At 33.4% G+C, this 19,953-nt stretch overlaps 1 protein-coding gene across 1 annotated transcript; it reads right to left on the bottom strand.

The window, feature by feature from the left end:
• Positions 1-16,710: 16,710 nt before the first annotated feature.
• Positions 16,711-19,503, bottom strand: LOC21404284 (transcription factor MYB4). Its single transcript, XM_024171028.1, has 3 exons — positions 19,201-19,503; positions 18,642-18,771; positions 16,711-17,669 (listed from the first exon to the last, which is right to left on the bottom strand). Exons 1-3 carry the CDS (start codon positions 19,331-19,333, stop codon positions 17,105-17,107), a joined length of 828 nt encoding a protein of 275 aa, XP_024026796.1. The 5' UTR covers positions 19,334-19,503; the 3' UTR covers positions 16,711-17,104.
• Positions 19,504-19,953: the final 450 nt, after the last annotated feature.

Raw genomic sequence — 19,953 nt, 5'->3', positions numbered from 1 at the left:
TAAGTGTGGGTTATGTTTGGGAAATCATTAGTGGATTGGCTTGTGTTGTTTTTCATTCTCAATTAAAAAAAAAAAAAAAAACGAAAAAAAGAGAAAAAAAATAGTAAAAAAAAAATAATAATAATAATAAGAGTTAATCGGATGAGGAATTGAGTTACCATTTCCATTTCTTTACAACATTGGGGATAATGTTGATTTTGAGTTTGGGGGTGTGGTCTTTATTTCTCAAATTTTTGTGTTTTTTTTTTATTTCTTTTTGGGTTCGATTGAAAGTGAATGCATGCTGAAAAGAGGAGTTGGTGAAATTTTTTCTTTTCTTTTCTTGGAAATCATGTGAGATCCATGAGTTGTGATACATGCCTAGGGTGATTTGAGCCTAAAAATTCTAATCTCATCCACCTTTTCCCCTAGCCATACATTACAACCCTCAAAAGTCCTTTTGATCTTCAATGACAAGTGAACCTTTATTAGTGGAGAGTGACACGAAAAATGGGCCTATGGTAGTTCTTATTAAGATATCACTCATAGTCTCCTTGGCACATAGGTCTATCCGGATTTTATTTGGTTGATTGAGATTGATTGTGCACACTTACACTTTGAAAGTCTTGAGTGGAGTGAAATTGATGCTTGATGTTGAAATTCTAGATAATCTCAGTGTTTACATTTCTTTTGAGCTTAGAGCATTATGTGGCTTTGAAGATACATGCACAGTTGTTGACTTGATACAAAACTCACACTTTTTTTTTTCGTTTGTGTCTTAGTACTTGATTTGTGTTTTCTTTTTCTTTCTTTTCTTTTGTTTGAGGACAAGCAAAAGTTTGAGTTTGGGGGTATTTGATGACGGGTATTTCCACCAACAAATCAAGTACTTTTAAGCTTGAATATTTATAAGTTTTCAAGCATTATTGTTAGTTTAATGTCTTTTGTATGCTTTTTATAGGAATTAGAAATAAATGCGAACTTGGCTGATCTTGCATGAAGAAAAGAAGAATATTTGCCCAACTTGTGAATCAATGGCAAGAGGAGGCGAAAGAGGATTTTAAGGCACAAAAGAGGAGGCTTTGGAATGCAAGAAAGCGGGCACAGCGCGCAAAGGGAACCACAAGTCAGAATGAGGCGTGTGCCCGTGCCCTGGCTCACTGCGCGCCCGCGCGTGCCCTACATCCAGGCGTGCGCTGTAGCATGCCCAGATGCATGCCCCGCGCACTGCAGCATGCCCAAAGGCGCTGTAACATGCCCAAAGGTGCTGTAACGCGCCTTAGCCCACGATAGTGAGATCCTATTCCAAAAATGCGTGCCGCAGCGCGTTTTCACGCAGGCTGTAGCGCGCGTATGAAGCCCTAGCTCCGAAACTGAGTAGTATAAAAGGAAAGAGATGCCACTTGAGAAAGGGAGCCCGGAAAACTGAAGAAAACATCGAAAGGAGGCCGAAATCCTTCATCTTGGAGGTCCTTGGAAGCTTTTCAATGGATATTGGGTTTTATCTTCTTTCATCTATTTTTCCATGTTGAGCTAGACATTAAATCTAGGACTTAATGTAGTTTTATTTGAACTATGTTTTAAATATTTTGTTTATTGTTAATTTAATTTCGTTTTCAATTCATTTATGTTTCTCTATGCTTAATGCTTCTAATTTATTTGGCCAATGAGTTAGATGATTTTTAGATTGCAAATTTGATGCTCGAGAGAGATTTACTATTTTCTAATTCTAAAGGCGAAGCTTAATTTGTGTTTAAATATTCATTTCGAATAGGGATATTGTTTTGGGTATTTAAATACAATTTCTTGTGAGGCACTCGAGAGAGGTTGCGAGATGACATTAGAGCCTTGATTAATGAATTGAACGGAATTGATTAGCGATTACATAATAGGATGAACATAGGAATAATAAAGTGAAATCAAGTCCCCAGACCATTTGTGTATAGATACTTTATTTTTATTCTTATATTTATTTTGTTTTTGTTCTCAATTATCATCTTATTAGGTTGTCTAGATAAAGTTAAGTTACAATAATCACGGTACTTAACGGCAATTCTAAACCCAATCCCTGTGGAGACGATACTCACTCACCCTATACTCAAAACTTGATACCATACGCTTGCGAAAATTTATTATACAAAAATATTATGCATCACAGACCAAGAACCGACCATGTTATAAGAACAGACCAAGAACAGACCACGAACTGACCATGTTATAAGAACAGACCAAGAACAGACCTAGAACAGACCACGAACCGACCATGTATAAGAACATACCAAGAACAGACCAAGAACCGACCATGTATAAGAACAGACCACGAACTGACCTAGAACAAACCTTTTTTTTTCTAAACCCAGCAGATCTTCATCATATCAGACAATGTAAACTGGTCTTTTAACATGTAAAATTACTATTTTAATGGATTTTTAACATTTTTAACTACATTCTCATCTTAAAAACATATGAACAACAACGAAAAACACCATGAGAGATATAGAAAATGAAAGACTTACTTAGTAGCTCTTCTTCAAACTTCGTTTTGGACGAAAAAAAAACACTGAATGGGCAAGATAATAATGTTAATGAGGTTATGCGACGACGATGACTTGAGAAGAAGAGAGAAGAAATTGAAGGCGGCTGGGTGAAGAAAATGGCGCGAAATGGAAGAGGAGGAGGAGAAAGAAAACTCTAAAAGCATAATTGATGACGTGAAATGCTGATGTGGAAGTTGGGCTATTTACCCAATTTATTTTTTTTACGGTTTATTTACTTAAAAAAACTTTTTACTTAGTCTATTTATACAAAGTGTCCTATTTCGCATGTGTTTGTATCCGTACATTATAAGGTTACCTTATAGGGATGTAAGAAATGAGCCCGAACCCGATAAATCCGCCCGAGCCGATCCAACTCTATCCGAATATAGTGAAATTCTTTTTTAAAAATTTTTTTGATTACACTTATGCCAAACCCGCACTGTGCAGGACGGATGCCGGGTCAAATTCGGTTGAACCCGAGGAAGACCGACCCGGCTGAATGAACTTACCTAAGGTTAGGGAATATCCCTAATTCATTTCTTCTCAACACATCTCCCTCGACATTTCTTTCTTCACTCGGCGCCACTCTCTGCCTCCGCCTCTCTCTTTCTTCTCCATTCTCTTTCTTCTCAGTTCTCACTTAGCGCCACTCTATCTTTCTTCTACACTCTATCTTTCTTCTCCATTCTCCTTGTTCTCAGTTCTCAGATACACTTTTCTGAGGTTCTCAGTTCTTAGCCACCGGCCCACCGGTGATCTCGTCCACGAAGAGCTTGCCTCCTTTGGTCCCCTCTCTCGATAAGTAGGCCTTTTGTTCTTATTTTCATTTTTGATTCAATCATTAGATTTGTCACCTTTTGTTGATGCTTTTTGGGGTTTAAATATAGTTTGGATTTAGGGTTTAACTATAGTCGATGTTTATGGTTTGTCACCTTTCGTTGAACCAGAGTCTTTACTCTCGTTTCTGGTTTGTCACCTTTCGTTGAACTAGAGCCTTTACTCTCATTTTATGTTGGTTTCTGGTTTTTTGTTTCTAGCCGAACTGTTCAGGAAGATCGAGGAAGAAGAGTGAAGACTGTTTCAGGAGTGAGGAAGAAGGTGATAGCCGAAAAGGCTAAGAAGGCAAGGCATTTTGAGGCTGTGAAACAGAAAAGTTAGGTTTATTCGTATTTGAAGTTCATAGATTTTTTTATGTATTGTTTTCTGTTAGTTTTGTGAGAACTGAGAACTGAGAAATATTATCTTTCATGAGAAGGTTGTTTTGTTTTCAGAACTGTGTGTTTCCCGTATTAATGCTTTTTTTTACTAGAAAAATTGCTCTACGCTTTGTCTCAATCATACGTTATCTGTTTTTTTAGGTTAATTTTTGTGCTAGATGGAAAAATTTATCATCCATCCCTCCGCAACTACACAAACTTTTGAAAGTACTTGTAAGTCCTCTGTTGAAACAGAAAGTGACCAATGCCAGACCAAATATCCAACCTCTGTCTATGCGCCTAAAGAACCCATTACCTTGCCCACTCCCACACCTAGCCCTATCCATGTGCCTACTTTGGACACTGAAATTGAAAAACAAAAAAGATGAGGGAGAAAGTAAAACGAGGAAGTCACAAAAAAAGTCTCTTGTTTGGGATTATTTCAAAATCATAGAGGGTGGGGATCCAGATGAGCCCAACCTGAGCCTTTCCGGCCGATTTACTCCCTTAGTTACATATTCAAACCTGATGGTCTTCATATTCGTCCGAATCTTCGCAAGAGAAGGATGAAAATATTTTGATAGTTTCCCAATATTTTTTTGAAATCTATTTTTTAATGAAAAAATTTTTGATACCTCAAAATTTCTGAAATTTTGGCAAAAGTTTCATCCTTGATTGTGCACAAAAAAACCGCATAACCTGCCCCGCCTGAACCCTTCTAACATAGTTATACTACGTCACCAATCTGTCAACCTGCAATTTCAACCCGTTGGCCCGCTGGCTATTGCGGGTGGTTTGCGGTTTTGCACTTTCAAGAGCGCATTCACACCTTTTTTTTTTCTCTTAAAGATTTGAGCATTAGGTATGAATATTATATAAACTTATCAATATGCCTAGACGTAGCCATAAACTATTTGGACTGAGAAGTATTAAATATTAAGTTAAGATCTAAGTATATCTTTTGTTAATTTTTTCCCGCTTTTTTAATAAGTAGGATGAAAATGAATGGTGTTTGGTAATCATATTGTACTTATTGATTTTTAATGTTTAATTAGGTGTGATAAAAAAAATTAAACTTTTACCCTTATTAAATATTAGTTACCTACTTAAACACTTGATGGTTCATTTGAGATTCCCCTCTCTTGTCCTTAGCATTAATTTGCTGACGAATCTCTAACAATCACCGTCTTCCTTCTACTCTTTAACGACTTGTTTTGGTTTGTTTCACTCTCGCCAGTATTAGTATTCTACTTTACTTCAAATTATTAATGTAAAATTTCCAAAATATATTAGGACAAAAATAATCAAAGCAAAATTTAAACTGTTCCCTAATTGATTTCGATATTCTGAAGACCCAAGCCTTTTATTTAATCATCATGTATAATCTTTGTTTCGTACAAGACTCTCAAACATAAGCAATTAATCCTTTACACCATGTACTAGGAAAATAAAAAAGAAAAAAATCAGTTAGACAACAAAACAAAGATGCACAGCCTTTTAACTCACTATAGAATTTTAATTCAAGAGTTAGCCTGGAATTTGCCAAAAAGAAGTGCCAGATGTTTCAAGTAAACCTTATTTTCAAGGAACAGAAGCTTTCTATGATAATTTTGTATGTACACCTACAATGCATAGAATGTTCATCACTAACAGGTGAACTATCAAGTAAACTATGCTGCAGCATACCACTTACCCTCGTAATCATCAAGAATATGTACGAGGAAATATCGTCATCCTCTTTCCAAAGAAAAAAAAAATTCTCTGTCAATGCAGTTTGGGGAAATTTAATGAAAAAACTACAATGAAATTGCATTAAAAAAAATGATTAATTTCAAAAATTTCCCTTTTTTTCGAATTTAAAAATAACATATATTCCTCTCGAACTTTATTCCGTTAACAAGTTTTATCCATCTATTACAATGAGTAACGAAAATTACCACGTGTCAGGTACATGACCCATTTAAAAATGATATTATCGTAAGGAGATCAAATGAGAACAAAAAGAGTAAACTTTTCTCATACTTTTCTACAATTTTTTCCTTTTCTTTGTAAGGCTTAACAAGCATCTGAGAATCACAAACAAAATGTGGGTTTCTTTTAGCCAAGATAAGTTTCACAGTCTCTGGATACACAAATGTAACAAACCCAAACATCCACTTTTGCTGATATGAGATTCTCACATCTTGAACAGGTCAATAGATGCTTCACCTAGAATTAATATTCTCGGACGACCCGAAATACGCACTTGTTGGAGAGAATATTTCTTCGACGAGATTTTCACTTATAGAATTGTATAAAGAAGACCCAGAACTGTTGCTGATGTTATTGTTCAAAACACTGGCGTAAGAAAGTGGAGGACTTGGAAATGGGTTGGGCCTGGAAATGGGGTTGAAAGGAGAAGAAGACAATGATTATGATAATGATGATTTAGGGAGAATAGCCAAGTGGGTTTTCAATAAAAATTGGGAATTATCTGATCAATTGCAAGCTGAAACCAAAAAACTTCTATTGGATTCAATAGAAAGGTTGTTGTACAAATGAGACGAGAGAGTGAGAAGAAGAAGCAAGAGAGAGAAAACATTTGGGTTTTTTATTATCTTTTCTTTTGGTAATATTATCTTTTTAATATTTAGGATTATCTGATTAGGAGGGTATAAGCATAATTGCACTTTCAATTCTCACTAAATAAGTGACATGTGACAATTTCGTTACTCATTGTAACAGAATGATAAAACTTGTTAACGGAATAAAGTTCGGGGGGAACGGATATTGCTTTTTAAAATTTAGGCGGTAAAGTGTTAAAATGGTCATAATTCGGAGGGAATTTTTGAAATTAATCTTAAAAAAAAAACTACAATCGACTACAAACAAGAAACTTGAAAAATCTCACATTTCAACAAATTTCATTTGAAAAGAAGAAAGAAAAAACCATTCACTTGAAGTAAAACTCGGACTCTAAGAGGTACCGACGTGGCGGCGGCTAGCGGGAGAGAGCATGACGGTGGCGGGAGAGGGCATGACAGCGGCCAGCTGGCAAGAGGGTGGGTGGCGCTTTGGTATAAGGCAATAGAAATAGGTAGAGAAAGAGAAAGAAGGCTAAAGTGTTGAGGTAAAATAGTCGAGTCGCACATTGTCTAAACATAAGCATAACAACAGCTATATAATGATATTGAACCATTCAACTTAAGCAGGTTAACCTCTTAAAAAGGAAACCAAAATATTATAAAGCGCAATTCTTCCCCATTATGGTTGCGTTTGTGATTTTGTTGCCTCAAATCACTATGCCTCAAATCATTGCTGGTAAATGATACTTCTTTTTTTTTTTCTTTTCTTTCTGTCAAAATTTGATGTTTTCGATGGTTATTTACATGTTATTTTTTTTAGGTACCGACATTGACAAAAATTTTGAAGTGCCCGCTACTAGCAAAATTTTGAAGTGATTCCACGATGATGACGGCCGAATAGTTGTTAAAGTAAGCAACTTTAGGGTGAGCGGGTGATGGCTCTTATTTTACAAATTAAATAAGGTCAACCACTTTAGGTTATGGTCAAGTCTTAAATCTTAATTATGCTTATGTCCATTTTGATATGTATTTTTGAGTACTATTGTATTGTTGTTTTGTTCCAATTTCCGGTTTGGAACTTTTCCCGTAGAATCTGTATTATTAGCTGGCTTTAAAATTGTAATCTCTTGGCTGCAAACTTGCTGTTGAATAAAAAGTTTCCTATTAGTTCCACCAATAATATTGTGCCTTGCCTAGTTTAGTTTGTCATAGTTTTCTTAGGTAGAGGGTGATCTATCTTTTCTATTGTGCGTTGAGTTTTTAAAGCGAATCATGCAAAATTATTCCTCGTTTATTTCACCGATTCGAGTTTTCAGTTTTAAGTTTCTACAATAAAAAATTTTCAAAAAATGTCACATCTAACTTTTTCTGCTACAATGAAAACGCTCTCAGAAAATATCATATCTCAACTCGAATCTGCAAAGTGAACGAAGCGTTTTCCACGTACGAACTCTGTGGCTGTACGAAATTTTATAGTATAGATAAATAAAGCATAACTAAAAGTTAAGTTTTAACCATTGCTAAATAAGGAGAAACTAAATATTTTACCAATTTTTTTCGCTTTACCCATACTTTTTAAAGCGAAACATGTTAAATTAGTGAGAAAATTAGTTAAAACATCTGATTTCTCCTTATTTAGTTGTGATTAAAATTTAACCTCTAATTTTGACTTATTTATACTCTAATATTTTGTACGCCTACGGCATTCGTATGTGGAAAACTTACTAATATAGCATGATTCGATTAAAAAAGTATGGGTAAGGCGAGAAAATTGGTTAAGGCGAGAAAAATGGTTAAAGCATTTGGTTTCTCCTTATTTGGCAATAGTTAAGATTTAACCTTTAGTTTTGCTTACTTTATACTCTAATATTTCGCACGCCCACGATGTTTGAAAAGTGCCCCATGTGCATTTATGGATATTTCTTATTTTAAGATATTTTAATAAATATAATAAAAGGTAAATCTTATTGGTCAACTAGAGAAATATAAGTTTCTCTAAATTAATGGCTCTTTTATGGAAGAGAATATTTGATGAAATTAAGAAATTGGTCATCTCTTCACTTATAAATAAACGTTTTAGAATCTGACATTATGTACATTAGAAAGAGGGTTATGGGCGAGAAACACAATTTTTTCTAAAATCTTGGTGCGATCAATTTGATCTCTTTAAAAATTCATCATAGATTAAAGTACGTTTTTTTCTTGATTATTGAATCATGAAAATCATTTACTTCTAAGATCTTAAGCATTATCATTTATACAACATTATAATTTATTTACATAATTAAAGAATTACTTACATGTGGTATCAGAAACTTGTGATTTTTCGTTGATGTTTATCAAGTTTTTCTCTCTAATGTTACGAATTATTCACGAGAAAATTGAATTACGGTTATCTATTTCCGCTGCAATTGTTATGTTGAGTATTGACTTGATCATTGATCAATACATAGATATATGCATATAATAATGATTATTTTGTATTGAAGTTTGTTCGTTTCTTCTACGCGTCTATCGGTGAAACCTTTAAAAGCATTGATTGTTATATAATGTATTGATATGGGCTCGTATGGTTTTTGCTCTATTTCTAAGTTTTGTTTTATTCTATTGCAAGAGCGGATATTCTTTTACTGTGATAGGCGGCGCATAATAAATATATGAATTTGAAGAAAGACTCATAAATCTGTCATGTGTTTCTCTGATGATGGTTAGTTATCATCCACGACTCATTATATTAATGTATTATTTTTATAGGATATTTATAATTGATTTGAAGTTAAGTTCTATTTTACCTTCCTTATTATAGTTATCTTAGGTTCCATTATCACTCCATCAAAAAAGCCACTATTCATATAACACAAACCATTAGATAACACAAAGTAATCTAATAATTGAGCGCTTGTATTTTTCAATCTCCGAATAATGCCATAAAAGAATATCATAGGATATCATTGACTATTTAGAGGAGTTATGTATTCTCTATCTATAAATAATAAATCTACACAAACAAGAGTGGTACCTCCAACGTATTGATAAGCGTACATTTACATAATGTCAGGATGTCTCTCTTTAGTACATCAAAACATAACAGTCTTAACATGATTAAAGCGCTCAACTTTATTCTCTTGATTGCAGATCATATTATTTAGACAATTATCTTTAGATTCTGTTTTCTGCATGTTCTTCTCATTACATGCACGATCTAACGACTTAAAATGACAGTCTCAGACTTCCAGTTGTTATGAATAGTGTCTTTGAAGCATGAGATGTAAAAATGATGTTTATTATTTAATTAATAAAATAGTTTATTAATTATTTATGTGCATGTATTATTGAATACTTAATGAATATCATTGAACATTCTGTGATTATTTATGTGACCTTAAATATTATATATAAGTGTTATATACGAGAGGATAATATTTATAGATTTAATCGAAATAATGTTCGTAATGAATTTACTTAAAGTTATAGAATTTTAATTAAAATATTACTAATACATGTCATTCCCCTTAAGAATGGAACTTTATCTCCCTTTTTCTTCCACCACCGGCCACTTCTTCTCCAGGCTCTCTCTCCCGCCGGCCGCTTCTCTCTCCGGGCTCTCTCTCTCCAGCCATTTCTCTCTCTCTCTCTCTCTCTCTCTCTCTCTCTCTCTCTCTCTCACTCGGCTATTTGGCCGAGACCCACAGAAAAAAAATAAAAACAAAAATGAGAGAAATGGAGAGAGTCAAACTTCATTTCTTGAAAATCCGCACTTGAATTTGAGTTATTGATTTGAGAATTTGAAATTTTGGTTAGATTTGAATAATTTTGAGTTAGGGTTTGGATTTGAACAATTGTTATTAGAATTGAATGAAATTTGGGGGTTTTCAGTTATTGGACTTGTTGAATTGATAGGAAACTGGTTTTGACGATTTCTGGAGAATTTATTTTGAAATTGAACTTGAATTGCAGGTTTGGTATTTTTCCTATTTATGCCGGCATGCTGCCGAAATTTCTTTAAAAACATGTTTTTAAACTGAAATTAAATAGGAAACCATACCCATGAATTGGATTTCAATTTTTAAAGAACCCCCAAACTGAATTATAAAAATCGTTTGTGAAACTTGGATTTGAGTCAAGGCACACTAATAGGAAACAACTAAACATGATTGAGCTTAATTTGTTTTAGGAATGAGAAATATATCCTAAGACATTGCTTTTGTGATAAAGCCAGTGGAGAAGGTCAAGTATTAAAGCTTTAAGGAAAGCGGAGGGTAGGGTGACGAGAAGTTAGCTACAGGTTTAACATCCGAGAGGTAGGATATTCTTTCCATATCCTTGTTAGCCTGTTTTAAAGTGTTTTGGCCAAATAATGTTTTCAAAAGATAAGGATATGTTGATAAAGAAAAGTACTTTCAAGACAATAGCTTGATTTTAGCTATTGATCTCATAATGGACTGATTTCAAGTTTTTAATAAACATTTTCTTAAGATAAGATACCTTGCAAACTAGTAAGCCCGTTGATGGCCTAGATAGGATATGGAGATCGTATCCTTGAGGGCAGAACCCGAAATCCGGACAGGCCACTACGGTGGTGTTAAGGACTTGTTTTGGTCATAAGTAATTTAATTACTTAAATTACTTGCTGGTTGCCTGTAATCTGGAATTTTAGTTTATTCACCTTTTAGAAAAAGGTTGTTTGGTTCCGATTGATTATTTCAGGCCTGACTATTTCATTTTATTCACTTTCTTATTTATTTATTTAGTTTTATAACTCTTATCCTACTGGGCCTTTCGCTCATTTTTCCTATGTTTCAAAACACATTTAACCCCACCCAGGCGTCGTTAGAAGTAGCGCAAAATAGGTGAGGAATTCAGTTCTAGAAGAAAGGAAGCGGTGAAGCATTTTTCATCTTACTCAGACTCATTAAGGCATGTATTAGCTATGGATTATAAAACATTAAATTTTACTAGACTGTGGTTGATGTCAGTTATTTACTTTTCTGTATTTAATTATGTATGCACAAATTGTAACCCTGTGGACGCCAGAGGCTGACTTTTGATGTTGATCTTAACAGTGACTGTCTTTTGTAAAGTCCGCCTCACTTTTTCTTAAAACTCGATTTCGTTAAAATAGCAGAGCTTGTTTGGAAATACCTGAGTGTTTTGGATTTAAAATTAAATTTTGAAATGTTAACGATTTAATCACCCTCTTAATCAAGTTTAATTTCTAAACCATGCTCCATCACTAACCCCTGTTTGGGGGTATGACACACTAGCTCTGGACCTAAACAACGACGAGAGTATCGCCGACTTCTTCCACGAAAAGACGTTGCCAAGATGGATCTGGATCTCTTCTCCTCTTTGAGCACCGATAATCGATGTGGCGTATGAAGTGAGGTCACCGGCGTAAATGACGCTGCCTCGATGGTCTTTTTCTCCCCGTCAACTACAGCCGACCGGCTGACCAAAACCTGTCGGAGTTGGACCAGTTGGGTCACCACGCTCTTTGGGTCGTGCGAGAGAAGTCAAAAAACTGTGGTTGCTCTTCAGGACTACAATAGGCAGCGAATCAAGGCTCAGCTCTGTCGTTGGCTTCAAACTTGAGCCACCGCACCTGACCCCGAGTTCCGAGCATTCACCATCGAATCTCCCTGTGATTATTTTTTTCTCCACATATTTTACTGTGAATTTTGTTTTTTCAATTTGTTTGTTATTAGTTTTTTGGTGATTTTAGTTATTTTTGTGATTTTTTTAAGTATTCTGGCGACGGTGGTGCCACCGGCAAAGGCAGATGCTACCTGGTATCAAGACAAGATACCGATATTACGGTTGAATACCAATAGGTTTTTTATAGTTTTTTATATATTTTTGGTTTTTGTTTTTTATTTTTATTATGATTTTAGTGGATATTGTAGTTTATTTGTATTTTCTGGTATTATGGCGACATTAATCGTCGAACTGCGATTAATCATGGAAATTACTGGTAAGGATACTGTTGATAACCGGCTAGGATACTGACGATTACTGAGCAGTATTACCGTTGGCTACCAATGATATTACGCTTGGATACTGTCAGTCCTCGGCCGACAACCAGTAACCGCTGACGATGGTATCACGGTGGTTACCGATTGATAACCGCTGACCAACAATGGATATCGGCTGATATATTGAGGATATGTTTGGTATTCCAAATATAGGTAAGGTTTGTTTCAAGGGATCTGTCTGATTTAGGATTATGATACTTGGTTCTGCTACAGTGTTTTTCTCTCATAAAAAAATTGAATTTCAAAACTCAGAATCATGAACCATGATTTTGAACCCATAAACCAAATGTCACCCTAGTATGCTCACGTGGCTGTGGTATTTTTTGCATTTAGTTTTTGTTTAGTTTTTTTTTTTTTTATGGTACAAGTCAATCCAAGTTTTGTTTTCGTGGCATGCTTGTAAAAAGCCCACTTTTGTTGTTAATCTTTAGCGTTTTAGTTTGTCAATTACAAAAACGTTATGTGCACCAAAAAAGAAAGGATTAATTATAAAAATTCTCTATGAACTATACTCCTTGTGACACTTTACCTCATGATCTTTAAAACGTAACATTCGTTCTCCCTAAACAATGAAATCTTAAGGGGAAAAAAACCCCTATCTTAGGTTTTTAATGGAAATTGACATTTAATTTGTTATTTTAAGAGTATTTTAGTAACTCTATAATTTAAAATTTAATTTAAATTTAAAACTAGTTTATATTTAAACTTTTAATTATGAAACATCTATTATTAATTGAATGTAAGTTTGAAGTTTTATGAATCTTTTTTCTTTCTGGTAGAATCTAAATATTGATGAAGGTTATTTTTTGAATTTTTTACATTAAAAATAAGCAAATGAAAAATAAGAAACTTTCTTCAAAAAATGACAATAATTGTGAGGTGGGGGATTATTTAGAACTTATCTATCTATATCATAACTTTTTTTCTCCAATAAACAATAAATATGACAATCAAATTCATGCCTTATTACAACCGGCACGTGTTTACTAGTATTTATGTGCTATTTATATCTTAAAATCCCTTATCAATCTTTTTCTTTTTTCTTTTTTAAATTTAAACAATTTAATTTTATTCGTGGCATATAACGACAGTTTTTATCTATCGTTAAAAATAACATTAGACGATGATTTTTTTTAGTAAACCGTCATCTAATCTCATCAAAAATAGAGTTGGCGCATATTTTAGACGATGATTTTTTATAAAACCAGCATCTAATGTTGAGATTTAACAACGATTTTATGAAAAAACTGTCGTTATATGTTCTTCTCCAAAAAAAAATGCGTCTTGTTTTTTTGTTGTCCCATAGGTTGGCCTATTAATCCTGTGTGTTATCAACCTTTTCGCTACAATTCACATAACCATTATAACCACAAAACAAAATATTAAATTTCTAAATAAAAATGAATTATAAATATTAAATTTCTAAATAAAAATGAATTATAAATATTAAATTTCTAAATAAAAATGAATTATAAATATTAAATTTCTAAATAAAAATGAATTATAAATATTAAATAATACATCTATAAATGTAGTTTATGATTAATATTACAACAACATATTAATTAAGTGTTCATATAAATTACAACAACATATATAGTTTATCATTTTTTCTCTTTCTATTATTTTCAACACATGTCCATTCAACATTTAAACAGGCAAGGTTTGAATCATTATCATCAAAAACATCAACCTCGTCAACGGGTGCCAAGCCTCTACTCACAGATGAAATATTGCTGCAATCATCATCATCCCCTTCTCCATTACGAATAGCTCTTAGTTTCATGGGAACAACTAAGGACAATTCTAAATCATTGGGATCGGTTGTATAGAAAACTTATTTTGCTTGCTTTGCTAAAATGAAAGGATCATTCTTGTAGCTCATTCTTCGAAAGGCAATCACTGTAGCGCCGTCACTATCAACCTTCACATAATTATTGTTGGCCACTTACACATAAAAAGTGCCACTCGCAATCCGCAATAGTCAAGTTCTTATCTCCAGAAAACCATAGCAGGTCATTGTTCCATCTACGAGATTCTTGTCTTTTGCAGACGAAATATGCATAGCATCGGCACATTGACTAACACCACTATTTTGGACTCAACATCCATATATTACTCAAAATTATAAAACCTAACCAAATTTAATCATCTACGTACATACCAAATTCAAGACACACATTAAAACCCAACACCCATAGTACTCCATATCTCAAAACCTAAACTAATTTCATCATCAACATCAACAAATTTTATCACACAACAAACACACAACATCTATAATACTCAAAACCATAAAACCTAAACAAATTTCATCATCTACCAAACAAATTCAAGACAAACAATAAAAACCCAACATTCATATTACTCAAGACTACAAAACCTAAACAAATTTCTGCCAAACAAATTCAAAACAAACAACAAAAACCTAACATCTGTAAAATTCAAAACCACAAAATCTAAACAAGTTTCATTATCTACCTAACAACTTCAAGACAAACGATAAAAACTCAACATCCATAATACTCAAAACCATAAAACTTAAACTAATTTCATCATCAACCTAACAAAATTTAACCAAAAAAAAAAAAACAAACTCAACATCCATATTACTCAAATTTATATAAAAATGAGAAGATTAATGAAATTTACTTGAGCTTTTTCGCGGATTTGTGGACAAGACGGCGGCAGTCGGCGGTGAACGGCAGTGAACTGAAGGAAGAATGACACTATTTAGGCTGGCGGTGCAATATGGGCCGAGGGATTGGCAGAATGGGCGTTTTGATTTTTGAGTGAATTTTCGCAAAATGAAAGTTCAACAGTGGTTCAAAACAAATTTAGACGACGGTTTCCGTAGAAACTGTCTTTATATATGGGAACATTTAGATGACGGTTTCTATAAAAACCATCGTCTAAACCTACTAGCTTAGAAGCCGCATTTTTAAGTGCACTTTAGATGACGGTTTCTCTATAAACTGTTGTCTTATAAGAGTCGTTAAATGTCAAGTCTTTTGTAGTGAAAATATTTTAATTAACATGACTTTTTAATTTTCATGATATGATATTTTAATTGACATGACATTTTAAGCGATGTTTTATTCTAGGTTTATTTTCATAAATACTCTCTAAACTATGTACTTTATTTGAAAATACCTATGATTTTTTAAAATAGTTCAAAACACTCCATCTACAATAAATTATTCAAGACGTCCCTTCCGTCTAAATCCGTTTATAAGGCTAACATGTGACATTCATTAAAAAATAAATCAAAACCACTTAATTCTAATTAATATATAAAAATGATTAAATACTAAAAAAATGAATAAACAAAAACGTAAAGATAAAAATAAAACTATTACCACCCTCATGGCCTTAATCGTAATCCCCATCGATTCCACACACACACACACACACAAAAAAAAAAGGAAAAGAGAAAAACAACCAACTCCTTCTTCAGCCACCAACAATGGATCAGCTTGTTTTATTATTCCTTTACGCAATTCCTCATCTTCAAATTATTCTTCTTCTTGTTGCGGTGGAGTCTCGTAGCAACGAATCTGCTTCGTAGCTATTTCTTGCGGCGTCCCTCTCCGCCCGCAGTGCTGCTTTGCACGAGCCTCGTCACGACCCACGAATTCCATGGCGAGAGACAGAGCAAACCCAGCCTCACAATCATGTCGCCCACTTGCGAACCCAGCCAAGCCGCCTTGAGAGTCCAATGCTCTCTTCACGAATAGCCACCTCCGAGCCCGCCCCCTCACGAACCCAACACATAATGTTTCATGGGATTAGTTCATCAATTTCATCAGAGTAGTTTTTGGGTGCAATATACCATAATCCTTGATCTGCTCATGTAAACCGTGCATAAAAAATACCTCCGATCAAAGTCTACCCTTTGAACTTCTAATTGAATTTTTCTCCCTTGGGCTATGGATATAGTCGTTGTCAGTTTCCATTTGAAGTTTCATTGAGTTGTATTGTGCCTTTTTGTTTTCGGTATTTAATTTGAAATCAAAATAGGAAATTGCAAATCGGCAAATGAGTTTGGATCATCCTACGGGAGAAATTTGGGGTAAGGATTAGGGTCTTCATAGAGGGAGAAATTGTTAGGAGGGGAGGAGTGTTGGGAATTTTTTTTATTTATTTTTAAAAAAAATAACACTTTTCAGATAAAGTTTTAAGGTTTTTTAATTAAAGTTATTTATTATTTTTTAATATTTAATTTATTTTTATATATTTTAATGAATGGCACATCAGCATTTTCGTTAGTCTTATACACGAATTGAAGGAAATGAGTGTTTTGAACAATTTGTTATAGATTTTTGAACTATTTTAAAAAATTATGGAACATTTTAAAATAAAATAGTGGGTATTTATGAAAATAATCATTCATTCTATTATTGTTTGTTGGAGAAAAAGAATATGCGTAACTCGATACATAATATCTTTGTTACAAGCCTACAAGTAGTAATGTACAAAACTATTTCTCTGAGTCCCTTTTAACTTTGTAGATCTTCTTTCTCTGTTCTGTCGAAAGCCCACATATTAATATCTTCCCTAATATCATATCCTATTTAACGTTTACGGCAAAGGTCGCCTTTAGTATTTCTTCGTCAATGACTAAATGGACAACATACAATATATAAAATTCCAACTTTTGGACTAACCGAATAACGACAACTTTGTGCCCCCACGTTGGAAAATACAGTGTCCCAATCCAATGTATGATTTATCAAAAATCAGATTGAATTGTGTTAATCTCCTAATCATAGAGCCTCCAAATTAGAGAGATATTGTCAATCAAAATTCTCTGGTGACTGGCCGCCAGCCTTGATGAAAATGTCATACCAAAAGTCCACGTCATGCCCAATAGTATTGCTCGTATCATAATCATAAACCAACTCCGCTGAATTAATACTGCTTGGAAATTTTGATGGATTATATGTTGTGTTGGAAATTTCTACTGAGAGAGCTTCTGACCAGAAACTCTCATCAATTTCGGCGAAACTAGTATTTCCCAAAAATTTATATTCCTCCTTCTTTTCATCCTTGATGATGACGATGTCACTGTTGTTGTTGGTTGTCTCCTCGGTTTCTGTGACCGACGAAAAATCACTGGAAGATGGCTGTGGAGATAACAATGATGGTGTGGGTTCCAATTGGTCTGTGACGTTGGAAGAACTGGTTCTACTACTGCATGTGGGGTGTCGTTTCACAGAGAAATCTTTCTTGGTCACGGATTTGTGATTCTTGTTAGTTACATGGCCCTTTTTGTTGAGCCTTTTCTTCAAGTGGGTGTGCCACACGTTCTTTATTTCATTGTCAGTTCTTCCCGGTAATCTTGCTGCGATTGCTGACCATCTGAAAATAAGGGAAATGTATACGATTAAATTATTTATTTGGCTTTTCAGGAAAAAAAATAAATATATATATATATATATATATATACATAATTAATCTGGAAGAAATCGAGGATTCATTTGGCTACGCAACATGCAAATTAAATATTGCAAATTTTGATATGATTTTTAGGCACGAAATCTAAGAAATATAAACTACTATTATGGGGCGTCGTTCTTGCATGGCTGTGTGTGATTTATCTATATTTAATATGTATTGTATTCAGTTCCAATATAGAGAATCTTTCAACTGATCATCAACTTGACGTACGTTGTTCTTTTATTGACTAGTCGCCAAAACGTGCGTTTTGTCATGTGTCATAAATTGTCAATGACAGAGGATAAAAAATTAGAAAGGAAGGAATATCCTATTTTTAAAACTCAAATGGCTCTTATTTCCCAACTAAATAATTAATATTAGTGCAAAAGAGAGAAAGAGGAGTGAGCACATCTTTTTGACTTGAAGAAAAAAAAAAAAAAAAAATTTTTTTTTTTTTTCACTTTACCCTGTTAGTTTTAATTATTGGATTATTTATTCAATGCTCGGACACATGAACAAGAATAATTTTGTGTCGCACACCATAAATTTTTAATGTAGACATTTATTAATTAGATTGTTACAAAATTAATCTAACAATTAAAATAACAGTTCTGACTAATAAAATGAAATAGCAATTACTATTGTTGATTATTCTCTTATTAAGGTTAAGATCATAGATAAAAATTGAAAAATTAAACAGAAAAAGAAAAAAACAGACCAATTAGACACCAGATTCATGAAATTAATTAATTCTATGGTGGGCTGCTAATTAATTTCGTTATGTATGCACTTAACTTAGTATAAAATATTATCATATTATTATTAATTTTGATATTCTAGCATTGATTATGAGAAAATACGATTTTAATGATGATATACTAATATTACACATACCTATTGCCGAGCATTTCATGTAAATTAATGATGGTTTCCTCTTCTTCTATGGTGAAGTTCCCTCTCTTGATATCTGGACGCAAATAGTTAATCCATCGCAACCTGCAACTCTTCCCACATCTCAAGAGTCCTAAAAATTCAGCACAAAAATTCCAAATATAAGAAGAAAAAAAAAAAGCCATATTTGCTTTTAGTTAATGAAAATGGAAGGAAACTGATATCAGAGAAACATAAAAATACCATAATTTGTGCATGAAGAATTTTTAATCAAAACCTTTTACATATAGTTAGTGATCATAGTACTACCTAGTTGTTCTCTGTCTGTTAAAAAGAAAAAAGAAAAAAAAAACATTCGAAAAAATTTTCAATTTCTTCTGGAAATTCTTCTTGTGAAGAGTACTATATATCGGCAATATCTTTCTAAATTGTGTGGCTAAGATTGATCCGTATAATTTGGATATAGATACATGAAGAAAGGGAGAAGAAGAGAAAAAAAAAACCCAAGATATACATATATATATATATATATATATATGATATAGTCATGAAGAAAAATTACCAGATTGCTTTGGGAGAGCACGCCAATTTCCATGGCCATATTTCTGAACAAAAGATATGAGAATTTGGTCTTCTTCAGGCGACCAAGGCCCTTTCTTCAACCCCATCTTCTCACAGCAAGGAGCTCTCACCATCTTAATTAATACTAGTCTTAATTTGCTAATTATCCCTTAATGTATAATTATACCTTAATTTGCTAATTATACGTTAAGGTAAAACTTATAAGAATAAGCACACTCTTTTTAAGCTCTCTCAATTTTCCAATATTTTCTTTTGGGAGTTATGAACTCAAACTTTTGAGAGGCCTAAGTTTGGCTATTTATCCTCTGTAATAAGCTTTGATAGGCTATATAGGTAGCCAATTATGGGGATTCTTGAATGGTCAAACGAGAAGAGAAAAATCTACGTTCAAAAGGAATACGCAGCTAGAGAGTGCAGTTTCCGGGAAGGGCATAATAATATGTTTAATAAAATAATTATTTATTCATGGATTGATGAGTAAAAAATTCTCAGAAAATGTCACATTTAATTTTTTTTATTACAGTAAAAACAAATTTTAAAAAAATATCATATCTCAACTCGAATTGAAAATTTAAATCCGCGAAGAAGTCTTTATTTCTTGATTTGTCATTTAGTACCGACCGGTAAAAACGCACGAGGCCGTGCAATTTGACAAAAACCGGTCCATATCTCGTGTGGATAATAAATAATAACCAACAGAGAGAGCAATTTGGATTCTTTTTTATTTAATCTC

The sequence above is a fragment of the Morus notabilis genome, unplaced genomic scaffold (genome assembly GCF_000414095.1).
Source record: "Morus notabilis unplaced genomic scaffold, ASM41409v2 Scaffold93, whole genome shotgun sequence".
Lineage (NCBI taxonomy): Eukaryota > Viridiplantae > Streptophyta > Magnoliopsida > Rosales > Moraceae > Morus > Morus notabilis.
This window is presented reverse-complemented; position numbering and strand designations above follow the sequence as displayed.